Source organism: Centroberyx gerrardi, chromosome 22, assembly GCF_048128805.1.
Source record: "Centroberyx gerrardi isolate f3 chromosome 22, fCenGer3.hap1.cur.20231027, whole genome shotgun sequence".
Lineage (NCBI taxonomy): Eukaryota > Metazoa > Chordata > Actinopteri > Beryciformes > Berycidae > Centroberyx > Centroberyx gerrardi.
In genome coordinates this window covers 11,616,292-11,637,848 of record NC_136018.1, presented here as the reverse complement: position 1 = coordinate 11,637,848, position 21,557 = coordinate 11,616,292, and the positions used below count along the sequence as shown (strand labels likewise).

General features: G+C 44.3%; 1 protein-coding gene across 2 annotated transcripts in view; it reads right to left on the bottom strand.

The window, feature by feature from the left end:
• The window catches only part of prex2 (phosphatidylinositol-3,4,5-trisphosphate-dependent Rac exchange factor 2), a 97,304-nt gene that overhangs the window by 51,963 nt on the left and 23,784 nt on the right, over positions 1–21,557 (bottom strand). For both annotated transcript variants that reach the window (XM_071923983.2, XM_071923987.2), the window contains exons 6-17: positions 20,714–20,875; positions 17,100–17,233; positions 15,982–16,085; positions 13,847–13,996; positions 13,038–13,179; positions 8,401–8,501; positions 7,048–7,151; positions 6,890–6,939; positions 3,154–3,229; positions 2,226–2,298; positions 639–781; positions 101–193 (exon numbers count right to left, since the gene is read on the bottom strand). In XM_071923983.2, coding sequence (XP_071780084.2) covers positions 101–193; positions 639–781; positions 2,226–2,298; positions 3,154–3,229; positions 6,890–6,939; positions 7,048–7,151; positions 8,401–8,501; positions 13,038–13,179; positions 13,847–13,996; positions 15,982–16,085; positions 17,100–17,233; positions 20,714–20,875 — 1,332 coding nt within the window. The remainder of the gene's footprint in view (positions 1–100; positions 194–638; positions 782–2,225; positions 2,299–3,153; positions 3,230–6,889; positions 6,940–7,047; positions 7,152–8,400; positions 8,502–13,037; positions 13,180–13,846; positions 13,997–15,981; positions 16,086–17,099; positions 17,234–20,713; positions 20,876–21,557) is intronic.

The following is a 21,557-nucleotide window of genomic DNA, read 5'->3' as shown; positions in this document are numbered from 1 at the left end:
TGTGGTGCATGCATGTATGTTTGCGTGCATATGAGTGTGCATGTGGGTATGTACCCGCGTGCATGTGTGTGTGTGGGTGTGTGTGAGTGTGAGACCTCACCTCAGCCGGGGAGCCCTTCTCCACAGACTTGATGATGGGGACTCTGTTCCTCTCTTCCAGGGTAAAGCCGTAGCCTCCGTCACTAGGTCTTATCTGGAAGGCGACACGTCTCCCATCAGCAAAAACCCAAACCAGCAGACCAAGGCATTCTCACAGAGCACAAACACACACACACCACAAGCAGATACTGGTACAGACAGATAGCAACAGTGGTGGTATTTGCTCACTCCTCTAAAAAGAATGCTTACTGAGGTATAAAATGGACTTTTGCAGTGTTATCGGTTTTCCCTCTCACAGCTGCACGGTTGCTCGTGATTTACTATGCCTTTGGTTTACTCTGGGTTGTGGGTAAGTTATAGCAAAGTCAAAGTAAGATAGATAGATAGATAGATAGATAGATAGATAGATAGATAGAGAGATAGAGAGAGAGATAGAGAGAGTTGATCTCCTGACAATGTTTCGTGTTTTTTCAAATCTATATATGTCTGTGCATTTATTTTAGCACACTGATCAATCAATAAGCAGAGTGCGCGCTCACCAGCAGAGACTTGGCGATGACATTCTCAGCTATCTTCAAGTCGTGCTTCATGGGCTTGTGTTTGGTGTTGGAGCCCTCCATCTCCTCATCAGCAAAGAAACGAAACAATAAGGGCTCATCCTTGAACTCGCTCTTTTCCAACACTGAAGGAGGCAAAAACAAAGAGTATGAGTGAACACACAAAAGACAAATAAGTGAATAGAAGAGTTCAGCATAATTACTCCCCAGGCAAAAAGACAGTGCTTAGCCTCAAGGCAATTGCATGAAATAAAGCTTGTTCTAGTTCAATGGCCTAAGCCTGCTTTTTGGTGGTTAATTGAAAACTTTCTTATGCATGAATTCTTTATTTGTACACAGGGAGAATGCTTCTGGAAACTGGGTCCACTTAGAATAGCAGTGTCTGGTGATTAACAGGAGTGGAATATTCACTTTAGAGATAAAAAGTAAACGTATATGCCAGAAGTAAGAGGTTTATACATGAGACTAAGTGACAGCAAGAGTGTCGTGGTGCCACGCATGCACATGTGTACACATACACATCATGCAAATCCCCCCATGCACATGCACATGCACAAACACACACACACACACGGTGAGAGAAAGGGAGACCCCACTTGCATGGCAAAATGGCGCTTAGAATTGACCCAGTCTCCACAGCAACAAAAGGCCTTGACCAAGACCTCCAATTTGAAATGAAAAAATAGCCCTGAGGGGAAAAACAGAGTTTCCTCTAACATTCCCTCACTTCATTCCCCTAAAGATCAGTTATAGCGCCAATAGTTTTAATAGCCACATCGTCAGGCCAAATAACTTACTGGCACGAATGGTAAAATTAGCCTGTAGGCCGTGGAAGTGAAAGGAAGTTTGATGGCTGGCGCTGTTATGTTCCATAGATGTGCCGGTAATTTGTAGTGTGAGGCTGAACTGTGGGTAGTTTAGAGCAGTTACATCATGGGGTACAGGGAGACGCGTTGTGACTCATACTGTAGTGTGTATGATGTGGACTTTGGCACGAGGAAAGCACAGAGTTAAAAACAAGTCTGACTCTCATAAACAAACTGTAACCATGGCTACTGACCATTTGCACTTAAACTGACAAACATCCATGTGTTATCTGCCAAGTTCTCACAGCTAAAGCAAACCATGCATGCACCCAGTACTTGGTCACTTAGTCATATGCACACAAGTATGCATGAATGTAATGATAGTATGTACGAACACAGCCACAGCCATAACCACACACACACACACCCACACACACGCACGCACGCATGCACGCAGACAAGCATGCATGCACACTCAGACACACACACACACACACACACAAACACAGACAAATTCATTCAATGGACTGGAAAAAAAGCTCTATTTCTGTAGCGTGTCAAAGGGATTATAAGTAGAAATGGAAAAGGAACAAGAGCAGTTGTGTTCTAAAACAGGATGTCAAATGCCATGCACCCTCTGTGTGTTTGCTCCAAAGCATACAACTCTCATTTAGTAATTGATGGAGATGATTCCTCTGTCATGCAGTCGGATTGGAACTTTTTTTTTTTTAGTTGAAGTCTTCAGCAGGGAAAAGTGCTGTACCGTGATGCATGAAGCCATTGTCACACAGCTCCACCCCCAAGATCAATGCTTCCTCTCTCGTCCTGCAGTCCCCCTGCACCGGAAAACAAGGGAGGAGGGAGGGAGAGAGAGAGAGAGAGAGAGAGAGAATGGATGCAGAGTAGCAGAAAAGAGACAGAATTCAGGATGAGTATAGAGAGAGAGGACAGAGTACACACAAGTTGAGAGAGAAAGAAACATAGAGTGAGAAAGAGAAAGAGAAAGAGGGAGAGAAAGGAAGAGAACAAAGGACATTGTGTGTTTAGAGAGCAGTCAAAATGTCACACTCACACCCCCGTCTTTGTTCCTGCATCCAAAAAGCCCCCCAGGCCAGCAGAGCCACTCCACGCTCCATCACAAACACAGCCAAAATGATGTCTAGACAGCAGAGTGTGACAGCTCTTGAAGTCCCACTGAAGGACAGAGAGCCTTTCCGCTGACCCGGGTCAAACACATTCACGCAGACTCCCGCACACACACACACACGGACACACACACATGTAATGTCTGGCGTCGATTCTCTGGTCGACATCTACATTTCATTTCTCTGTTGTCATCCTGGACAGGACTATCAATCCGTCAACCTCAAAGCTTCCTGTCAAAGCCAATAAAGCTCAGCCGTCTAATCAATTCTGCTTTTCTATTTCCTTTTTGCTCCGCTGAGAGCCTCGAGTCTGCCCGCAGGAGGCTGCGCTTTGTTGTCTCAGTCTCTTTCCTCTGCTGCATACTTGAAGTGACCCGCCTGTTATGACAACAGCCACTTCCCTCTTTCTTCCTCTCTTCCTCGCGCCTTCTTTCAACTCGCCTGTGCTTCCGGAGGGGGCCAGATGTGTTTCCAATATGCTCAGACACCAGCAGGGGCCATTCAGAATAACATGTGGAGGGTGGAGGGAGCGGTTTTAGGGCTTACCTGTGCTATGAGCCAGTCTATCAGCTTGTTGGCCATCACCACTGATTTGTAGGTCCGCAAATGGTAGTCCTTGTCCCTGGATGGGCATGAAAGCAAAAGTAAAACTTAGAAGAAGTAACGTTAGAAGTATTACCAAAATAAAATTCTACCGTTGAACCCCGGACCATTAAAGTCCCCATGAAATGAACTCCCATTACTTTTACCTCCTGGAAAAGACAGTAACTTTCATATCTTTCATCTCATGCTGCACTAGTAGGTGTAAATGTACATTTCTAACCAATAAAACCATCAGATTTTTGAACAATCCCTCTGCACCCCTCCCATCAAATAAAATCGCCTTTCTCTCCCTGACTCATATTCCATTGGTTTAGACTTTTGAATGATCCCTCACAGCCTAACAGCCAGATCATGCACATGTTAAGTAGTATTCATTAGGTCTATTCCACCACAATAGCTAAAGACTCAAGACCATATTGTAAAGGAAGACTAATAATTTCCACTGTCAGCCGGGAGTGGTCACTTTTCAAGAGCTGGCAGATGCATCATAAATCTAAGTGTGTTTCTGACAGTCGATGACAGCCTTTACCAGCTCCAGGCAGTGAGGCTGGTAGAGGCTGCAGCAGCGTTTGGCCCTGGGGTGCCCCATGTCAGTGTGGTGTTGCTGTTCTCAGTGTTACCACACAGCGGGACCGTGCCAGACCCCGGGAATGCTGTCTGAAACGGAGCCGTGACTTTCCCATGAACACAGGGGTCTCCCCAGGGACACGCAGGGGCTGAGCAGCAGGCCCGGGAAAGTCCAGAACCACCGTGACTTCCACCGCCGCACCACTTTCACCACATGCAAACACTCGCTCACAGACACACACACATATATAGGCTACACACACACACACAGCCCAGGGAAGTCAAACATGACATGTGGGCCAAGTAAAAGTCCAATCTCAGCTGTCTGGAGCTGCTCAGAATGTGCAGCGTGAGAGGGCAAGCAACCCCCCGCCCCACACACACTCCCCCTACACACACACACACACACACACACCTCCCTCGATTCCCCCATAATGGAACATTCTATTGCATAACTGCATCTGACAGCCTGTGTTGGTCTGCATTAAGGACGGTGGTGTCGGTATTCGCTGGTGAGGCACGTCGCTCTGCCATGCCATGCATAAACCACTTGGACCAGAAGTGGCGAGAGGCACCCTGTTTTTCCCCTGAACCGGAGGCTGGAGCCAGGGAGGTTGGGGCTAAAGCGGGTGGTGCACACTGAGGCTGTCAGAGTGAAAAATGGGGGGTAAACAGCGGTCCAGTGGGCAGCCATATGCTCGGCATAAGGGAAACGCCAGTTCGAGGAGTAACAGAGGAAAAGGTCAAAGAGGAGGTTTTTAACTTGCCTGCTGCTTTGTGGATGACAGCCGCAAACAAAGCAGAGGAAAGTTGGCCTTGCCGTTCTGTGAAGGGTAAATGGATGGCATAGTCCACCCTGTATTTTCAAAGCATCATTTATGATTCATTACACTGACGATGCTGAAAGTTCTAGCTTTTAATCAACAGTTTCCATCCTGAATGAATTACACCAGTATCATATCATTAGCTATTATTTTGAAAATCCCACACATAAATCCATAAATATTGAGCTGCTGGAAGATTCATCAGCATAATGAAGGAACTTGTCAATATTTCTCAGACATTTACTTGATAAGTTTGTTTTTCCATTCTGCGTGAAGATAAATTTTATGAGTGACCTTCACTGTGTGTTTGCAGCATTTCTATGGAAATATCAAAGCTCCTTGTCATTGGATACTGGGATGTGTAACTGTATGTAAATGGCACTAGCCTATAGTGACATTCAACATTTCAAACTGGGCAATCAGATCCCCTGGAGGGGATGGATTCACAGCTTTCTTGTGAGGAAAGCGGGGGCGTTAACACCCAGTCAGACCTTCCCCTCCACCCCCCTCCTCATCTCTCTCGCTCTGCCAGGAAATTCCACCTAATTAGGCAGGGGCTGGTTGCTCCAATTAAACCCTGGCATTCCCAGGCCCTGGGACGCATTGTACTGGGCTCTCAGTGAGAACGTACTGCACAGATACTCTGGCTCACACCGCACACAACTGTAGCACGAAGACACACACACAGACACAGAGTTTCTACGTCAAGAGGTTTGGCCCCGATACAAATGGTAATGGGCTGAATGCTGACAACCACCAAGCACACACACACACACACGCACACACACACAAAATCACCCCTAAAGCCGTATGGTAGTCGGATCAAGCAGAAAAACAGACAAGCTTCCATCTGTAATATGTGGAGCATCGATGTGGCCCCTCCAGCTACAGCACAGTTTTATTGGGGTGAAATCAAAGCTGTTCTTCAGGCCATTTGAAATCCAACATAAACAGCTAACCTTGATGAGATCCTTTGCGGTACAACACATTAACAGTCCGTACCTCAAACACTGTTAAAATGGAATTTAGAAAAACAACACCAAAAACCAAAGCAAGCCAACAAATTACTCCTATAAAGTGAGATTGCTCCACTTCTAACTCTGTTTGCACTCTGTCAAACAAAGGGATGTTTCATTGCATGTGCTAAAATTGCCCAAAAAACACCTGTTTTGCATTTGGGTTTCAGTGCCTATTTCATGGGCATGTTGGATGCTTCTGGTGAATGTCTACAGTAGTTACCGACAGTAAGATACTTTGAGACCGGCTACCCATGAATATAGTTTTATCATACCATGTGTATCACCATCTGTATGTACCATCTGAATCACTTCACATATGGAGCACAGGACTCCAATTTTAATGTTAAACGCTTGAAAGCAACAGCACTGATCTTCAGATATAAAAATGGCTATTTTGCATCATTGTTGTATAGTGACGCATTGGAATCGATGTTTGCTTGCTACAGCACTACTCTGTGTTAAGCCTTTTAGACCACAGAATCAATACGCTATCAGTCACACTCAGTGAAATGTGCAAGTCCTGTGTATTCCAGCTGAATGGCCCCTCTAAAATGCCTCATCACAGGCATGAGTCTATTGTTGTAGCTGCGATGAATGGATTGAGCCATGTGACCCAAACATATCAGTGTGGACACAGAAAATGCCCTGGAAAAAAAAAGCAGGGAAACAGGGAAAACACACAAGTGGAGTCCACACTGTTTACATCCATCAGCTGTTTGTAGATTTCCCTCCAAACTGCAGATTTGTGCATAATTGGTGAAGCAGATCTTAACCTCAATTTTGTATTTTTGTTAGCTGGTCAGTGTTTAACATGTCGACTTTTACCAATTTGTCAACAGACTATCAAGTGCTGAGAATGAATATGAAACGCTCAAAGGCACCAAGAGAGACTGGCCGCAATGTTAGCCATTTATCTGTACCCCACAAGTACCCAGACTGCTCATTTGTATCCATACGAGAAGCTCAATCTTCTTCGCCACATCTGTGCTCTTCCAGACTGGGCAGACAAGCTCTGCCAAGCTCTATCACCCACAGGCCCTGCCGCACTCCATCACCCTCTTTGCCAACTCCTCCTATGTCAGTTCCTCTTTAAAAACAATGAGCTCATAGTTCCCTGTGATATTCTCTCCTCCTCTCTGGTTGCTCCAACTTTGCGGCGGAGCTATTTTTAGGACTGGGAGCCAGATGCTGAGCTACTGGAGCCGCACCTGCGTGCTTGAGGTGGGAAGGGACACTTGCAATGGACTGGAAATGAAAATGGCCGCCTACCTGATGACAGGAGTGAAGAGGCTGTGGAGACGGCAGAACAACCTAACTCCCTGAGAAGAAGAGTGGGGAAAAAAAGTGAGAGAGGGAGAGATTTTTAGTTGTTTCAGTGATAATGTCAGTTCATTCAGGATATAGATGAAATCAGAAATAACAGTTACCTTTGATATGACGTCCTGCATGTCACTTCTGGGGTGGTAGGTCCCGTCGTCGTAGCGAAAGCGGTACAACACAGGCTCCGGTTTGAACTGGTGCTTGTCTGTGACTAAAAACACAATTCATAACATAAGGATGCTTAATGAAAGAAGAAACAAGTGAAAAGATCCAAACCCTAAATGGAGCATTATTCAACCTGCTTAAAGTTTGAAAGTATAAGAGGTTTAAAGACGTATTCCAGCCCGGCCGGGCTGTATGCCGGAACAAGCTTTCCAGGCAAGTGGAAGAGACTCCAAACTCATACTGAGTGGTCACAGATAACACAGCTGCTCAAAGCTCCCCGCTCCGCTTGCTTTAGGGGGCTTTGTTGAAGACCCTCCTAATAGGAAACAGTTGGCTCTGCATCTTTGGCTGCAGCCATGTAGGTTCCATTAAAGGTTTTTATGAAAAGCTATTCTGTAGCTTTTCACATGGGGACTTCTAACTGCACTGTGAAAGCTCACAGGAGCTATTCCTCTCTGTCAGGGAGAGCTCCAAAGCCCAATCTCATTTCTCTCTGTTAGGAAGCAATAAAGCACCCCCGAGTGATTTAAGATACAAGTTGGCCGGGAGCCCCAGTCTTTTCAGGAAAAATACATACAGAGCAGTACGCACCATTTACTGTGAATGCGATGCATTAACCAGCTTAAGCCTCATGCACTAAACGCATTGCACACTTCTTATCCAAAGCCACAGAGCAGCCATTGAACCAATCTTGCACAAACATTAGGGCAAGAAGAGATTAATATTTATAATCCCTTACCTAAACAATGTGTCAAGGGAGTGTTTAAAATTATTGTTGTGAAACTTAACTAGTTGAATGAGGAACATTTAGTCGACATCAACACATCCCACTCTACACCGACGGTATAGAGTCATGCCCCATAGGACAAAAACAGTTTCTTTCAATTGCACAGCTATTGATGTACTGAATTTGCACACATGATGCTTGCTGCAGTTTGCAGTTTTGCACAGCTATTCCCACTTATTTATTTATTAGCCATGGCTACTATTTTGGTTCATTGCTCTTATTAATCTTAGTTGCACTTTTAGTGATCTCAGTTAATGTTTGTTTTTTGCCCCGCTGTCTGTCTTTTTATTGTCTCTTACTGTTTGTTGTTTCTTTATTGTGTTCTTATTGTTTTTCTAAGGTGTCGGTTGTGTTGTTGTCTGGTCCTGACTGCAACCAAATTTCCCACTGTGGGACAATAAAGTCTTGACTTGACTTGATAAAGCCTTGACTTGACATAGCTAGAAGTTAGGCCAGGCAATTGTATTGACTGTAGAAACTAAGATTTTAGGAGGAGAAGGAGACCTACCATGGTGGATGATGCCATTCTCCAGCAGAGCTTGTCCCAGGTGAACCCCTTCCTCTGGGTTGCCTGTCTCACCGATGTCCATCAGCCAAGACACAAACTCACTGGGGACACACAAAACAGCACTGATATAATAGCATACACTCACTCAAACATTAAACAACAAACACACAGTAGACCCAACTAAAACCCAGTGAAAAAGTCTAAACCTTTTACTTCATCTTCAAACATCTACAAGGCTGAATTGCTATCAAAGCAACTCTACAAGAACATAAAGTCAACAGATTGATGGAGAAAGGAGTGTATTTCTCCTTGATAATCTGGAAATACAGGAACCTAGAACTAAGACTGGTGGCAGAAAGACCTTTACCACCATTCCAGAGAGCCTTCATGACTTACTACGAATAACATTTACTCTAAACTGATGTGACTATGGCAACAAACACTGTCTTGGCAAAGCGACATGATTTATTTACTGTTGGGGGCCACATCTGTTTGTTAAAACAACCAGCAGGGCTTAGTTCATCTGTTTTGTCTTGTTCTAACTTTAACTTTATTTATTTTAGACACACAATGTGAACACCATCAAATCCAAGAGTATTTAACGGCTCTCACTTGAAAACGTGAGATAATTTTTGCTGTGTATCATTTACAACTGGGAAGAGGAAACAAACACAACCGCTGGAATAACAAACACGGCGTCCAATCTTCTGCCGACCCAAATGGGCTAAATGGGATAATTCTCTGTTATTCAGTGATTCAGAGAGAGAGAGAGAGAGATAGAGAGGGCGATAGAGAACAAAAGAGAGAGAAGGAAAGAGAGAGAGAGAGAGGACCGAATGGAGAGAACAGGGAGAGCAGCAGTAGCCTATCTGATTACATCCTTGATGTCCTGTCTCCCCACAGAAGCCAAACAAACATGGCCGGCAGCACCAGTGGAATTCTGTGGTCTGCCCTTCCAGCTCATGATGGAGGCGGTCGGGTGTTGCTGTGGAGCCATCAGGAGGGCCGTCAGGGGTTAGAAAACTTTTTTGGGAGAAACAACTGACCAAATACACCACCCATCCACCCCCTGACACCCAACACACACACACACACATCCCACATCTTTCAGCCTTTGCCTCTCATCCTTGACGTCCTTTCTCTCTGCGACAGACCACAGGGGAAAAACACGGGTCGATAACAATGTCAATTTGTCAACCCCTGCACCTTAGTCATGGAGAGAAAAAACAACACCCTGAACGTTTTGACTACATAGTTCTCATGGCCTTGGGCAGATAAGGGTCACTTGGGCAATGAACAGTTTCAAGCTGTTCGACCCACATGTAAATACAAACCCTACTATCTGACAACCAGCAGAGTTTTCTTTCAGGATTTAGTATATTTGATCTGTTTATGTTGATAGCAGCATTGCAGCATTGTTACCTTCTTTTACAATATACAACACTGTGCAGGATCGGTTTGCACTACAGCAAAAGGTGATCCAGGTCATGTCAAGGAGGACAATAGAGGATGACAGAGGTGGTGGGCATTCCTCAAAGGATGTGTAACCTTTTTGTTGACCTATTAAAAAAGACCTTTCACCAACACCTATCACAATAGACCAACACCATTGTCTGTCATATATGTAAAAGATATAACTCTTTTTCAGTATACATTCCAGGTTTAGGATGGGCTGATAACAGCCGGATGGAGGTGTCTGCCACAGGCATTTTCTCTGATGAATTATACTGTCGCAGCGACCAAACCACAAATAAGATTCTAACGTTTAAAGGGGCGGAGTTCAAGACCCAGAAATAGCTCTGGGCCTCGAGGAATCAAAAAGAGAAAGGGGAGGCGTGCTGAGAGAATAAAGGAAAAAGCATTTCACAATGGAGGGAGTGGGCTGCGTCTGAGCCATAGGCAATGTGGCTTTCATCAGGAGACATACCATGCTGGTTCCAATTCTCCAATCACGCCTACAGATGATCATCTCTAAAATCATCTCAGACAAGGGAAGGACTGAAGGGCTATACATGTCTTTTCATCCACAAGTGGTCATCCAGGTGTTAGCCAAGTTGTACGAAGACGGATAGGCTTTCATAGGGCTTCTGAAAGGTTGTAGCTACCTTGAGCTGCTTGCTCACCGTATGATCTCCTAAAGTCAACCAGGCACCCACTTATGACCAAGGTTTGATCCCTTTAATCTTTTTAGCTGACAGATCCATTCCTCCTCCAGACCGCGAGGGATCTGGTATTGTCTGCATGGACCAAAGGAGAAAGTTACTCCCCATTCCAAACCACCATGCCATGTAACTCGGCCACAACTATGTCCAATTGGACTTTCTGGTCGCTTTTTTCTCTCCACGCTTTTAAAAATAACAGAGATGTTGAAATGACTGTTTAAGCTGCAGTGATTTGAGCGCGATTATTACCAGTCAAAACATCTCTGTAAAAATTTTAAAACAAATGGAAAACACGGGTCATTCTGAAATGAAGTGGGGCGTTTTCAAGACAAACTTGTTGAGGCTTTTCGAGAGTCAAGAGAAATCTACAGTGGAAATAACATCCAACCAAGGCCGTCTTGTGAAACTATCTGATTTTATTCCTAACTCTCTTTAAACTGTATGTGTTACACGGTGTCATCACTCTATAAAATAGGCTGTTGGCTGTCAAATACAATCTGCAGTCCCAAACAGGCAGAACTCCACAGCTACAACCATCTGAAAGTAGATTTTATGACTCTGATCCAGCCATGTTCACAAGATGGTGTCAAACTCTCATTCTCACAACCAGCCATAGGTCTATAATGTGGAAAGCAGATTACAGTTAGTGGACGCAGAACAAAAGATTGAGATTGTGCACTCAGATCTTGTTCAATGTGAAGGATACACAGAAGAATTGAGGTTAGAGGTCTCTGCTCTCTCCCGGCTTTGGAGAGCAAGAGGTGGGATATCCCATCAAGATTTACTGTTAAGTGCTTTCAGGCTTAATAAAAAAAACAGTACATTATATAACACTGGGGAGTTTGAGGATCAGGTGGTTCTGGTTGGTAATACGACGGAGAGACAGGAACTCACGTATGTCAATGATTGGAGTTAGCAGTCCATGCCCTCCAATTATCCGATTTTGAAATAGATTGCTAGAGCAGCAGAGCTGAATGCAAGCCGTGTTTCCCATTACAGGATTAGAGCCTGGGCAAGATAAACCGGCTTCAGCCTAACTCTTTTACCGTTTCACTTTTGTGAAAACCTGGCAAGCTGGTGTACCCTGGGGTAAAATATACTTCTACATAGGAAAGACATCTATGTCTAATGTGATGAAAGCAAAATACTGAAAGAAGAAGCACTGAGTACATTCAGAAAAGGAGGCAAAACACTCATACATAATTTAAAATTGCTGAAAGATAAGATTTGGGGGACAGCAACCATGAAAAATTCTTACCTATCAGCAAAGGCAGAATATATAGACATGTTAGACTCATTAAAAGTGAACCTGGAAGGTGCACTAATGTAGCTGTGAAAACACAAGTACACGATGACATACATTATCAGTCAAAAGTTTGGACACACGCATATCTTTACATCAAAACTATGAAATAACACAAATGGAATTATGCAGTGACCAAAAAGGTGGTGAACACAGCAAACCTATCTTATATTTTAGATTCTTTAAAGTAGCCACCCTTTGCCTTGATGGAAAGGCAAAGGCTTTGGAAAGAAATTCATACATAGGCATCAACTTCACTATTTATATTTGTCTAAGAAACAAATTTCAAGCATTTAAGCATAAGCCTTTAGATCAAAATGGCTTTAAGATAATTAAAAACACAGTACATTCAATCAGGTGTGTCCAAACTTTTGACTGGCAGTGTAGGAGCACACACACAAAAACACACATACCCACACTCATTTGATTCCACACACACACACACACACATACACACACGCACAGCTGCCCTCTAGCGTAATGGCCCCTCTACGGTAGTTACCTCATGGATTCCTCAGCGGAGGGCTTACTGTAATCCAACATGGTGAGGGAGAAAGCGAGCGGTCAGCGGGGCCGCAGACGGATATCTCCCTGTGATTCATGACTGGCCTTCAATGGCCGAGCCGTCCCTAGACGCCGCACCAATAATCCTTAAATAAGATTCATGGGCAAATCCAGCTGGATTTGATTTTCCCATGACTGAGACTGCAGATATACATAACACGCAGTCTCCTGAACAGAGAGCGCTGAAGCTCCCCTCTCCCCAGCTGTCTTTAGAAATCCTTGCCAATTTAGAAATGAAAGAGGGAGCAGGGAGACTGATCTTGAATACAAACGTGTTCAGTGTAATCCGCTCTGAAGGTATTAGGCATATAGGTACTATGATTCAGTCAACTGGAGCTTAATACTGTACGTATACTGTACTGTACATCACATGCGAACAAGTGAATACAAAGACCGAGAAAACCTGAAACCTGAAAAGAATCCACTCTATCCATCTATACAGAGGATTAGATATTCATTCTGGTTCATGTCACCAATTAAGACGAACAGTCATCCAGTGTATCGCTCACTCGCTGCCTCACACTTACAGAGCTCGCACTGACTCGACACACAGGATATGACAACCTGTGAACGCTCAGCGGCGCCCAGTCTGACGGCATGAGCCCTACCTTCCCAGGAAGCACTTGGGGAAGGTGGTGAGCTTGCGTTTCCGGTCCTTAATGAGGTGTCCCTTGGTCATGAGGTGGTAGAGCTTCTCGCCCTTCTCTGACACCATCACCCACGTGTCCTGCTCCATGCCCAGCCTCAGGCCTACAGGGTGAGGGAGGGAGAGAGAGAGAGAGAGAGAGAGAGAGAGAGAGAGACATTTAATCTTTGCACTCAGCTCCTAGTCTAGAGTGCAGAAGGTTAATGTCTCCTACTTTCACAAGCTAATTAGCAGTGGCAGTCAGTGTCTGTGCTAATAGTTTTAGGCAGGGTTATTGAATGAAACTAGGAAGAGTTTATCATGTACACACTATTTCAAAATGGGCGACATTATAAACAATCTGTTATCCTAACTCCGTATCTTACACTCCATAGATTATACATTATATATGCATTACCGCCTTGTAGGAAAAATAGACTGCAGTGCTGATGCAATTAGTCAGCCTGCTAATCTGTTTTAACACCTTAAAAATCACATCAGCACACACACACACACTTTATCTCTGATTTGCTCTCTTTTTCTATCACTCTTACACACACAAGCTGCATACTAACCAGAGTTGGGATTTATTCACTTTCAATAATTTCAAAATCATTCATTGGTCTTCATTCATTGGTCTTCACTGACAGTATACATACATACATTCACATAATCATATTTCATTCAAGAAATTTCAAGTTTTTTCAGTCAAGAAATCAACTTCCTAAACTGGCTGAAATGAGAGTGAATTGACTCCCACACTGACACTAAGACACCAAGCAGCCTTCTTACTTTTCCTCCGCTCCCTCTCTTTCAAAATGGCCTCCAGCCACTCCTGCTTCTCCTCTGGGGTCTTGGCCATGCAGACGAACCACTTGTTCTTGGCCGTGTTGTGGATCTTCCAGCCGTTGTTCACTATGTTCCCGCTGCTATGGTAGTCAGCTGCAAGACAGGAGGAGAGCACACAAACACGATCTTGACTCCACTTGTTTTATAAAGTCCTCTGTCCTCGCAAGGGGTGGACCAACACAAATCCACTATTTTGACTCATTTAAACTCGGAGTGCTTTTGCATGTTTGAAGGGAAGGGCCATCAATCAGTGGTTGCACCGATGATGACATTGTAAACAGAGTTGTTAGGACGCCGAGTTCAGAGTAAACAAGCGTTACCACATAAAACACAGTGCTAACATGAAGCAGTTCTCCAATGACTTGCTTCAGAGAAAACAGAACCGAATCACTGCTGTGATAGCAACGCTATGGGTCATACAGAATAGGAAAGAGCAGTGGTTCTCAACCTGGGGTCCACGGACCACCAGGTGTCCTTGAGGGGGTTCCAGGGGGTCCCCAGCAAATGAGAGATGAATTGCTAAACGTTTTTATTATTTCATACGAAGTTAGAGAATGTAGAAGAATTACAATTTTGATCACAGTTTCACCGTTATCTCTCTACCTGCAATACAGATAGCCATGGAATTCTGGACAAAATCATCCAACAATAATATTATTGGAAAAATCTTGTCAAATGGGGGTTCTGTGGCCCTAATGTGTACTAAATTAGGGGAAAAGGTTGAGAATCACTGGGATAAAGAATAGCCAAAAGAGAGAATAACCACAAGAGGGTCTGGAGTTGCCAGAGAGCATGGACAACACATTTCAAATGCTTTAAAATTCCCACAGGATTTCTCATACAGTGCTGTCTTGATTTCAATAAACAACATCCATTATAAAACTATTTAGAGTAATGTGCTCTATCTTGGTGCACATGCACACCCTCGACTCATTTTTTCCCAGCAGCACTGCCATCAGGAGCCTAGCAGAGCTGCAGTGCTGGCCCTCGTAGCCTCTCCATCGAGCGCCCCATTGATTATCGCTCCTCTCCTTTAATGAGATAAACGAGTGGACACACATGCAGAGAGAGAGGCATCCATCAGGGTTATTTACTACTGAGCCCTCAAAATCCTCCCCCAGAGCCGACGGCTACTATTGATCCCCCACCTAGACTCAAATATAGATGTTAAGAACGTCAAAACATCCAAAGAATGAAAAAAAACTTCTGACAGGGAGTTAAGTTAAATATTCTCTGTATCTGCTCACTATTTCCATTTCTTCAAAACGCTTCAAAAGTCTCCCTGCTTGACCTCTGATTTTTCCCTCTTAGGGTGCATAAAAAAGCAAACGAAAATCATCAATTGCCATCAGATCTAAAAGTATCTACAACACGCTGCCCTCTACACGGTACGCCTTGCGGCCATTTTTCGACCTCAGACAGAGAGAGTGTGCGCCTGGGAAAAAGTCGCAGCGCTTTCATTACGTTGGAATCCGAGCTAAAAAACTCCTGTCGCTCTGGATTTCAGATTGAGATCTCCAGCCTGTGGCGCAGAACACCCACGAGTTACTGCACCGCCGCCTGCCTCGTGTGTTTATCCTCCCTCTCCCTCTGCTGACCCAAACCCATCCATCTCTCACCAAAAGCACCCAATATTACTGCCCATCTAAGTCCACTGGAGAGGAAATGATGGCTTCCACAAATATAAATGATAATCATTGGCTACGTGAGGCCAAGAGACACAAACGCTTGAGTTCACCAAGTACCAGGCAGCGCTGTCCCAAGGATATGTAACTATAGATGGCTAAAAAAATGTTTATAGGTAAATCTTATTTTTCCATCGGGCCTCAAAGTATAAAAGTACACAGTTGTCCACCAACTCGGGCCAAGGTCTATGTTGTCAGCCTGCCTATGTGGGATATTATGGCATATTTTTAAACTCCTGCTGCCAAGATAGAGAAACACTTCACTGGTGCTAGAATAAAAGATACGAATCTAGAGAGAGAGAGAGAGAGAGAAAGAGAAAGAGAGAGAGGGAGAATATACCTATGAAACTATTTAGTACAATAAACTTTTTATGTGTTTACAGGATCGCTCACCCGTGCCATCGTCCACGTTTTCCACTTCCATCACCTCGGTGTTGATTCTCCCTCTGAACAGGTAGCGAGGACCCTCGGTGGCGGCCTTGCTGTTTTTTAAACGCCTTGAATCGAGAGAAGAAACCCACAACGATTAGCCCACAAAGTTGTCTTCGCCGTCACCATGATTAGAGTTCAATCACTTCCTTTCATTACATACTGTATGATTAGGCCCAACTACCACAAATAACCCAAATTAAGTCAGGATAACTCTCATATTCTGCTTATAATGTCATGGCAATACATTTGTTGCTTTTGACAATGAATGGATCTGCTTTTATGCACTACCTGTGCACTCTACACCCCCCATACAGTACATAAAAGCAGATCCAAGCGGGTGGCTGCTTGGGTGGCGGTGGGTAAACACAAACTGCCAGATACACACACAATGCAGGTAGTGGCATTGCCGGCAACTGCATCAATAGCACAGTGTGAGCAGCACAGACCTGGTTAAATAGAAACAAGTTTATACAGACTGAAGTGTGTGTGTGTGTGTGTGTGATTGGTGAAGAAGGTGAAGACCAAGCTGAGGCAGATCAATGGCCGGCTACCAGCAAGAGGTTCCTGACTGAACTTGCTCGGATTGTATTAAATGTCATGCTATTTGGTTTAATTACACCACAAAATGATGTTGAAGATAAATATAGTGTAAAGGTAAATGGATTAAGATCTCCACCTAGGATAGCTGCATGTCCCTGCTTCCCCAGGTTCAAAACACACCACATCTTTGTCTCCTGCGTCTGCCCGGCTACCTAACTGTTCTTTTTACTCTCACAGGAACCAAAATACTTCCAGGAGTGCACAGCTCACTTTCCTTAAAAAAGTGGTGCACTGAATTATTTATTGAGCTCATGCTCTAAATGTTCTGTACAAGTATAGAGGGAGATTAGAAATGGATGCAAACAAGGTTTTTATTCTGTCTCTTAAATAAATACACACTCTAGAGATTAGAAATGGATGTCAACAAGCTTTTTATTCTGTCTCTTAAATAAATACACACTCTAATGAGAATTTAATGCCTTCTGCTTTGTGGATTTGTATCTGTAGACTAATGAATAGAAGTCAAATGGTGTAGACACCTGTTTTTCTTCTTGCAGTAGACCAGCAGCTTGTCGAACAGGAAAAAAATCCTCTCCTGTATGTTCCCAGCTGAAATCTTCAGCAGGACGCCCTGCATGAGCATCTCCGTGCAGGTATCTGTGATGTTGGAACCCTGGAGACGGACAGGTGGACAGAAAGTCAAACAGACAGATAGTAAAACAAATAGACGGTTGGACATACAGTGAGAGCGTTTACATGCACATTAATATTCCGAATATGAGCCTAAGGTCTTAGCTGGGATATGCTGTTTACTTGGAACAATCAGTAACCCGCAGACAGTCCAAGTGCTGAATATCTGAATGTTTATAGCCTAAGATGTAAACGTTTCATCCCAATGAGAAAGTGTGTCTAGACTATAGAAGCGTGTCTACAAAGTCATTTCTATGCCAATGAGTGAGTACGCATAGTCTGTGAGTGGGAGGAGGGGTCACAAGGCCCAGTCTTTCCTGTTCCCTCTCTTAGGGGTCTGTAAAAACACTCCCGACTTCCTCCGAGTAGATTGCTGAGGGACTTTAAAATACACGGTCGTTAATAGCTTCTATAGAATAACATCCCGTCCAGTCAAACTATGTGTTGCATTGTTGCGCCTGGTCACCATATTGGTCGGGGTCCCTGCTGCAAGCGATAAAATGTGCAGCCTTTTCCCTTACCTTGTCTGCTTTGGGGATTTATGTACCACGTTTGATCGGCCCTTTCAGAGCTAAAAATAACCCCCGCGCGCACAGAGCCGGAAAATGTGCTAAGCATTTCCTCCTGCTGGAGACATCAGCAGGCCAAAACCTATCCCGCTTTTTCCTTCTTTCTCTCCTCGCCCTCTTTATTCTCTTCCTCCTCCCTTCCTCTGTTGATCATCTCTCACTTTTTTCTCCTCCTCTCTATTCCCTCATCTATTCCTCCATCTCTTCCATTCCCTCCTCCGCACTTATTTTATTCTTCTCTCCCTCTCTTTCAGGTCCCTTTTACTCCCCAGCCCATGGCCAGATGTTAAACTAATCTGCGGCCTGTAAATGTGTGCACACCAGCCATGGCAAGGCCAACTTGTCTTGGTCACTTCAAGAGGCCAACAGCAACATCCCATTGATCCCACTATAGAGCTGCATTTCCTTAATGGAAGAACAGACACTTCCCTTTGTGTTTCATACACTTAACAGAATCCCTTGACCATACACTTCTTTGGGCACAGACCTCCTCGCTCTTTCTCTGCAGTCTTTTTCCTATCACTCTTCACGTCCCTCTTGTTCCAAAGCTCCACAGAGAGGGTATTCAGAGAACCAGTCTGAAGCCTAAACAACACTTTAAACCCTCAGTCATCTGTTTCTTCTAAATCTCATCCCTCTATTTTTACTGTCAGAGGATTGCCAGACATAACATCTGTAGAAGAGGAGAAAGGATTGGGAACGACAAAGCAGGATATGCCATTAATTAGTGGAGTTGTATGGAAGACTAGTATATACTGGATTCGTAAGAAGCATTTGTCAATTAGCTGGAGATAAGAGCTATTTGCTGGAATGCTGTGAACTTAACAAGCCAAATCAAGCAGACTCCACAACTCAAGTAGACTTCAAGAATACTAATTAAACTAAAGAACAGAACAGAATGTGAAATTAAACACAACTCTAAATTAAGTTCTGAAATTAACATATTTCTTTGGTAAACAGTGACAGAACACAGACACTTGCAACACTAACCAACTGGCAGTCATCACCCTGACAAACGCTGGCAGCCGTCACCATGGTGACCACGGCGGGCCATCGCCCTGTCTCTCCCACGCGAGGCCAACCTGCCAGGACGCCCCGAGGGCGTCCAGCTGTGGAGAGGGTCAACGCTAACAAGCAATCAGCCCAGGCGGAGGAACGAGAATGGAAAAACAGCGGCTCTCATAATCATTCCTCATCCCTCCATCCATTCCTCAAACACCCACACCAAAACACAAGACACCACCATCTGTCAGTTCTTTCTTTTTTTCTTTTCCCTCCACTCTTTCTTAGTTCCATCCCATTGAGAGCTGCAGCGTCTGGCGGGCAGCAGAGAGAGTGTCCCGCTCCAGAATGAGCTAATGTTTATAATTAATAAAAGCGCCGAGGGAAACCGCAGAGTAGCTTAGGCCAGGACCATGCCGAGTAAATGTTAAGTTACCCCACCCAACACTAGGCCTGATTCTGATACATCACACTATTCTTAGCTGTATGTGTGTATGTGTGTGTGTGTGTGCGTATGTGTGTGTGTGTGCGTGTGTGCTTGTTTGGATGTTCTTGGTATGTGTGTGTATGCGTCCACAGGCCCATGTGTCAAACCACCAAAGGCTAAAAGAGACATTGGACTTGTTTTCGAGACCTCTGAATGTACTCAGAACACTATGTGCTGTTAATTGGCACTAGTTTGAAGCCTGTCCTGTTCATTTTTTCACTCAGAGAAGCCTGAGTTGGCTGCAAACAGAAATATTCAGATTCTCCCTCCTACTTAATGGGTTTAACACTGTGAAAGGTTTTCAATTCCTAATTTTCTGTCTGTATCCATAAAAGGCCTTAATGAGACCGAGTCTGAATCATTTTCTGGGGCCGTGTCTTTATTAAGGCATTCCATATATATTTTTGTCAAAATGATCGCCCAACTATTTTTGATTCTGTGGTATATTTTACTACGGACCAAAAAAACCTGGCTTACAGCCTTTCTAAATGTGCTGCTTATGCTAAAGCAACACACTCTCTGTTGTCAGTTAGCCTAGAACAACACACACACACAGAAGCTAGAACATCTTGGTCACATGCGAGGAAGTCTAGTCATGCTCTGCCATATTTTGTCTTATTCTCAAGTTGAAAGCCTGTGTTTTATTCAATTACAACAGCGTCTGTGTTTGTGCCTGCAACTCAGTCAGAAGCAGCATCAACACCATTTGCAGCGTCTCTCACCAAACTGCCTGTAATCAGGTTCTCTTTGTCTGCATGTGTCCAGGAAGCCTTTAGGCCCTCTTTGCATGAAGCCAGGTCAATTACATAAGCATCCTGGGCCCTTGCCTTACAATTACCACCATTGTTTTCCCTTTGCTGCCACCACTAGGCCTATTGACCCCTTATTAAGGCATCCCAGAGCTCAGGAAGAAAACTAATCAGGCAACCTCCAGACCAAGGCCTGCGGTCTACCTGATGATGATTGGAGCAGTCACCAAGAAGCGTGAACCGCTTTAACTACAGGCTCATCCAGGCGGAAAGAATTTGGCCATTGTGAATACAAGTCATTGTTCCCAGAGAGAATGAGAAAGCTTAAAAGGCTGTAAAAGTCACGCCACTTGGAATTCTTGTTGAATTGCTAGCATTGGGCTAAGTGGCTCTAAATAAGTCATGACTTTAAGCTTTAGCAGGGTAAGCTGAGCTGTGAGTTACGGGGGCGAAAATAACGCTACAAGCTCACTCTGACAATACAGCATTCAGAAACAGTCGCTACAGCCATTTAAAGCAAATCTAATTCAGCTACCTAAAGTAAAAGATTTTTCTTAAATTACAACTTGGATGAATCGATTTGACACATCATAAGAAATATGGAACTTAATATGGTCATTAGATGCAGTATATTGTTGAGGCTAGGTGATGCCCACCTCCCAGCCCTCGATGTGGGACTGCCATTCTTCCAAAACCTCCAGCTTTTCCATCTGTCTCTTGGCTTCGTTGATGCTAGAACACACAGCCTTCATCATCTGCAGAGACTCCTGCACCAGAGCGTAGTCGTTGTGCTTCTTAGGGGTCCTCTTCAGCAGCTCCTGAATACGTAAAAAACACACACACACACACGTTACATATTGTGACAGCCCTCCCACTCTGTCTTTGGGCTGGTTTGTGACAATGGAAGTACACAGTTTTCACATGCACATGTGTGCGCCCAAACGCAAACACACACACACGTGAAACTGCTCATAACTCGAACAACATGAAAAAACTGAAAGACAAATATTATTTGCTTCCATTTCAAGTCCACACCACCTTCCCCCTACATCTCCCCCTCACCTTCCAGCGGTTTCTGAGTTTACAGTCTATAGTGGTTAGCTATATAAAAGCCCTGCTACTGCATGCCATGGTCTAGCGAAAGCGATGGCAATCTCTGGGTCTAAACACTGTGTTTCAGCACGTCAGCTACTATAGGGCAGATTTACACTGTTCTGGATATTTCTGCAGCCACTGATGACTATCTGTGGTATTTTACAGAGAGGAGGAGGCCTTGGCAGCTCCAGCTGTAAGACTTCAAATGGCGGAGCATCAGATTACCCCCTTATTATTATTACATCTCTGTGCCCGTGCCGCCGGCTGTTTAGAGTACGCCTGTGTGAATTAATAGATCTTAACTGGATGAATGAGATGGGACAGCTCGGATCACTTAACTCAAACAAGTCTTTGAAAGAGTATTTCATTTCGCTCACGTTTCTACGTGGGGAAAGGGAAATTTCA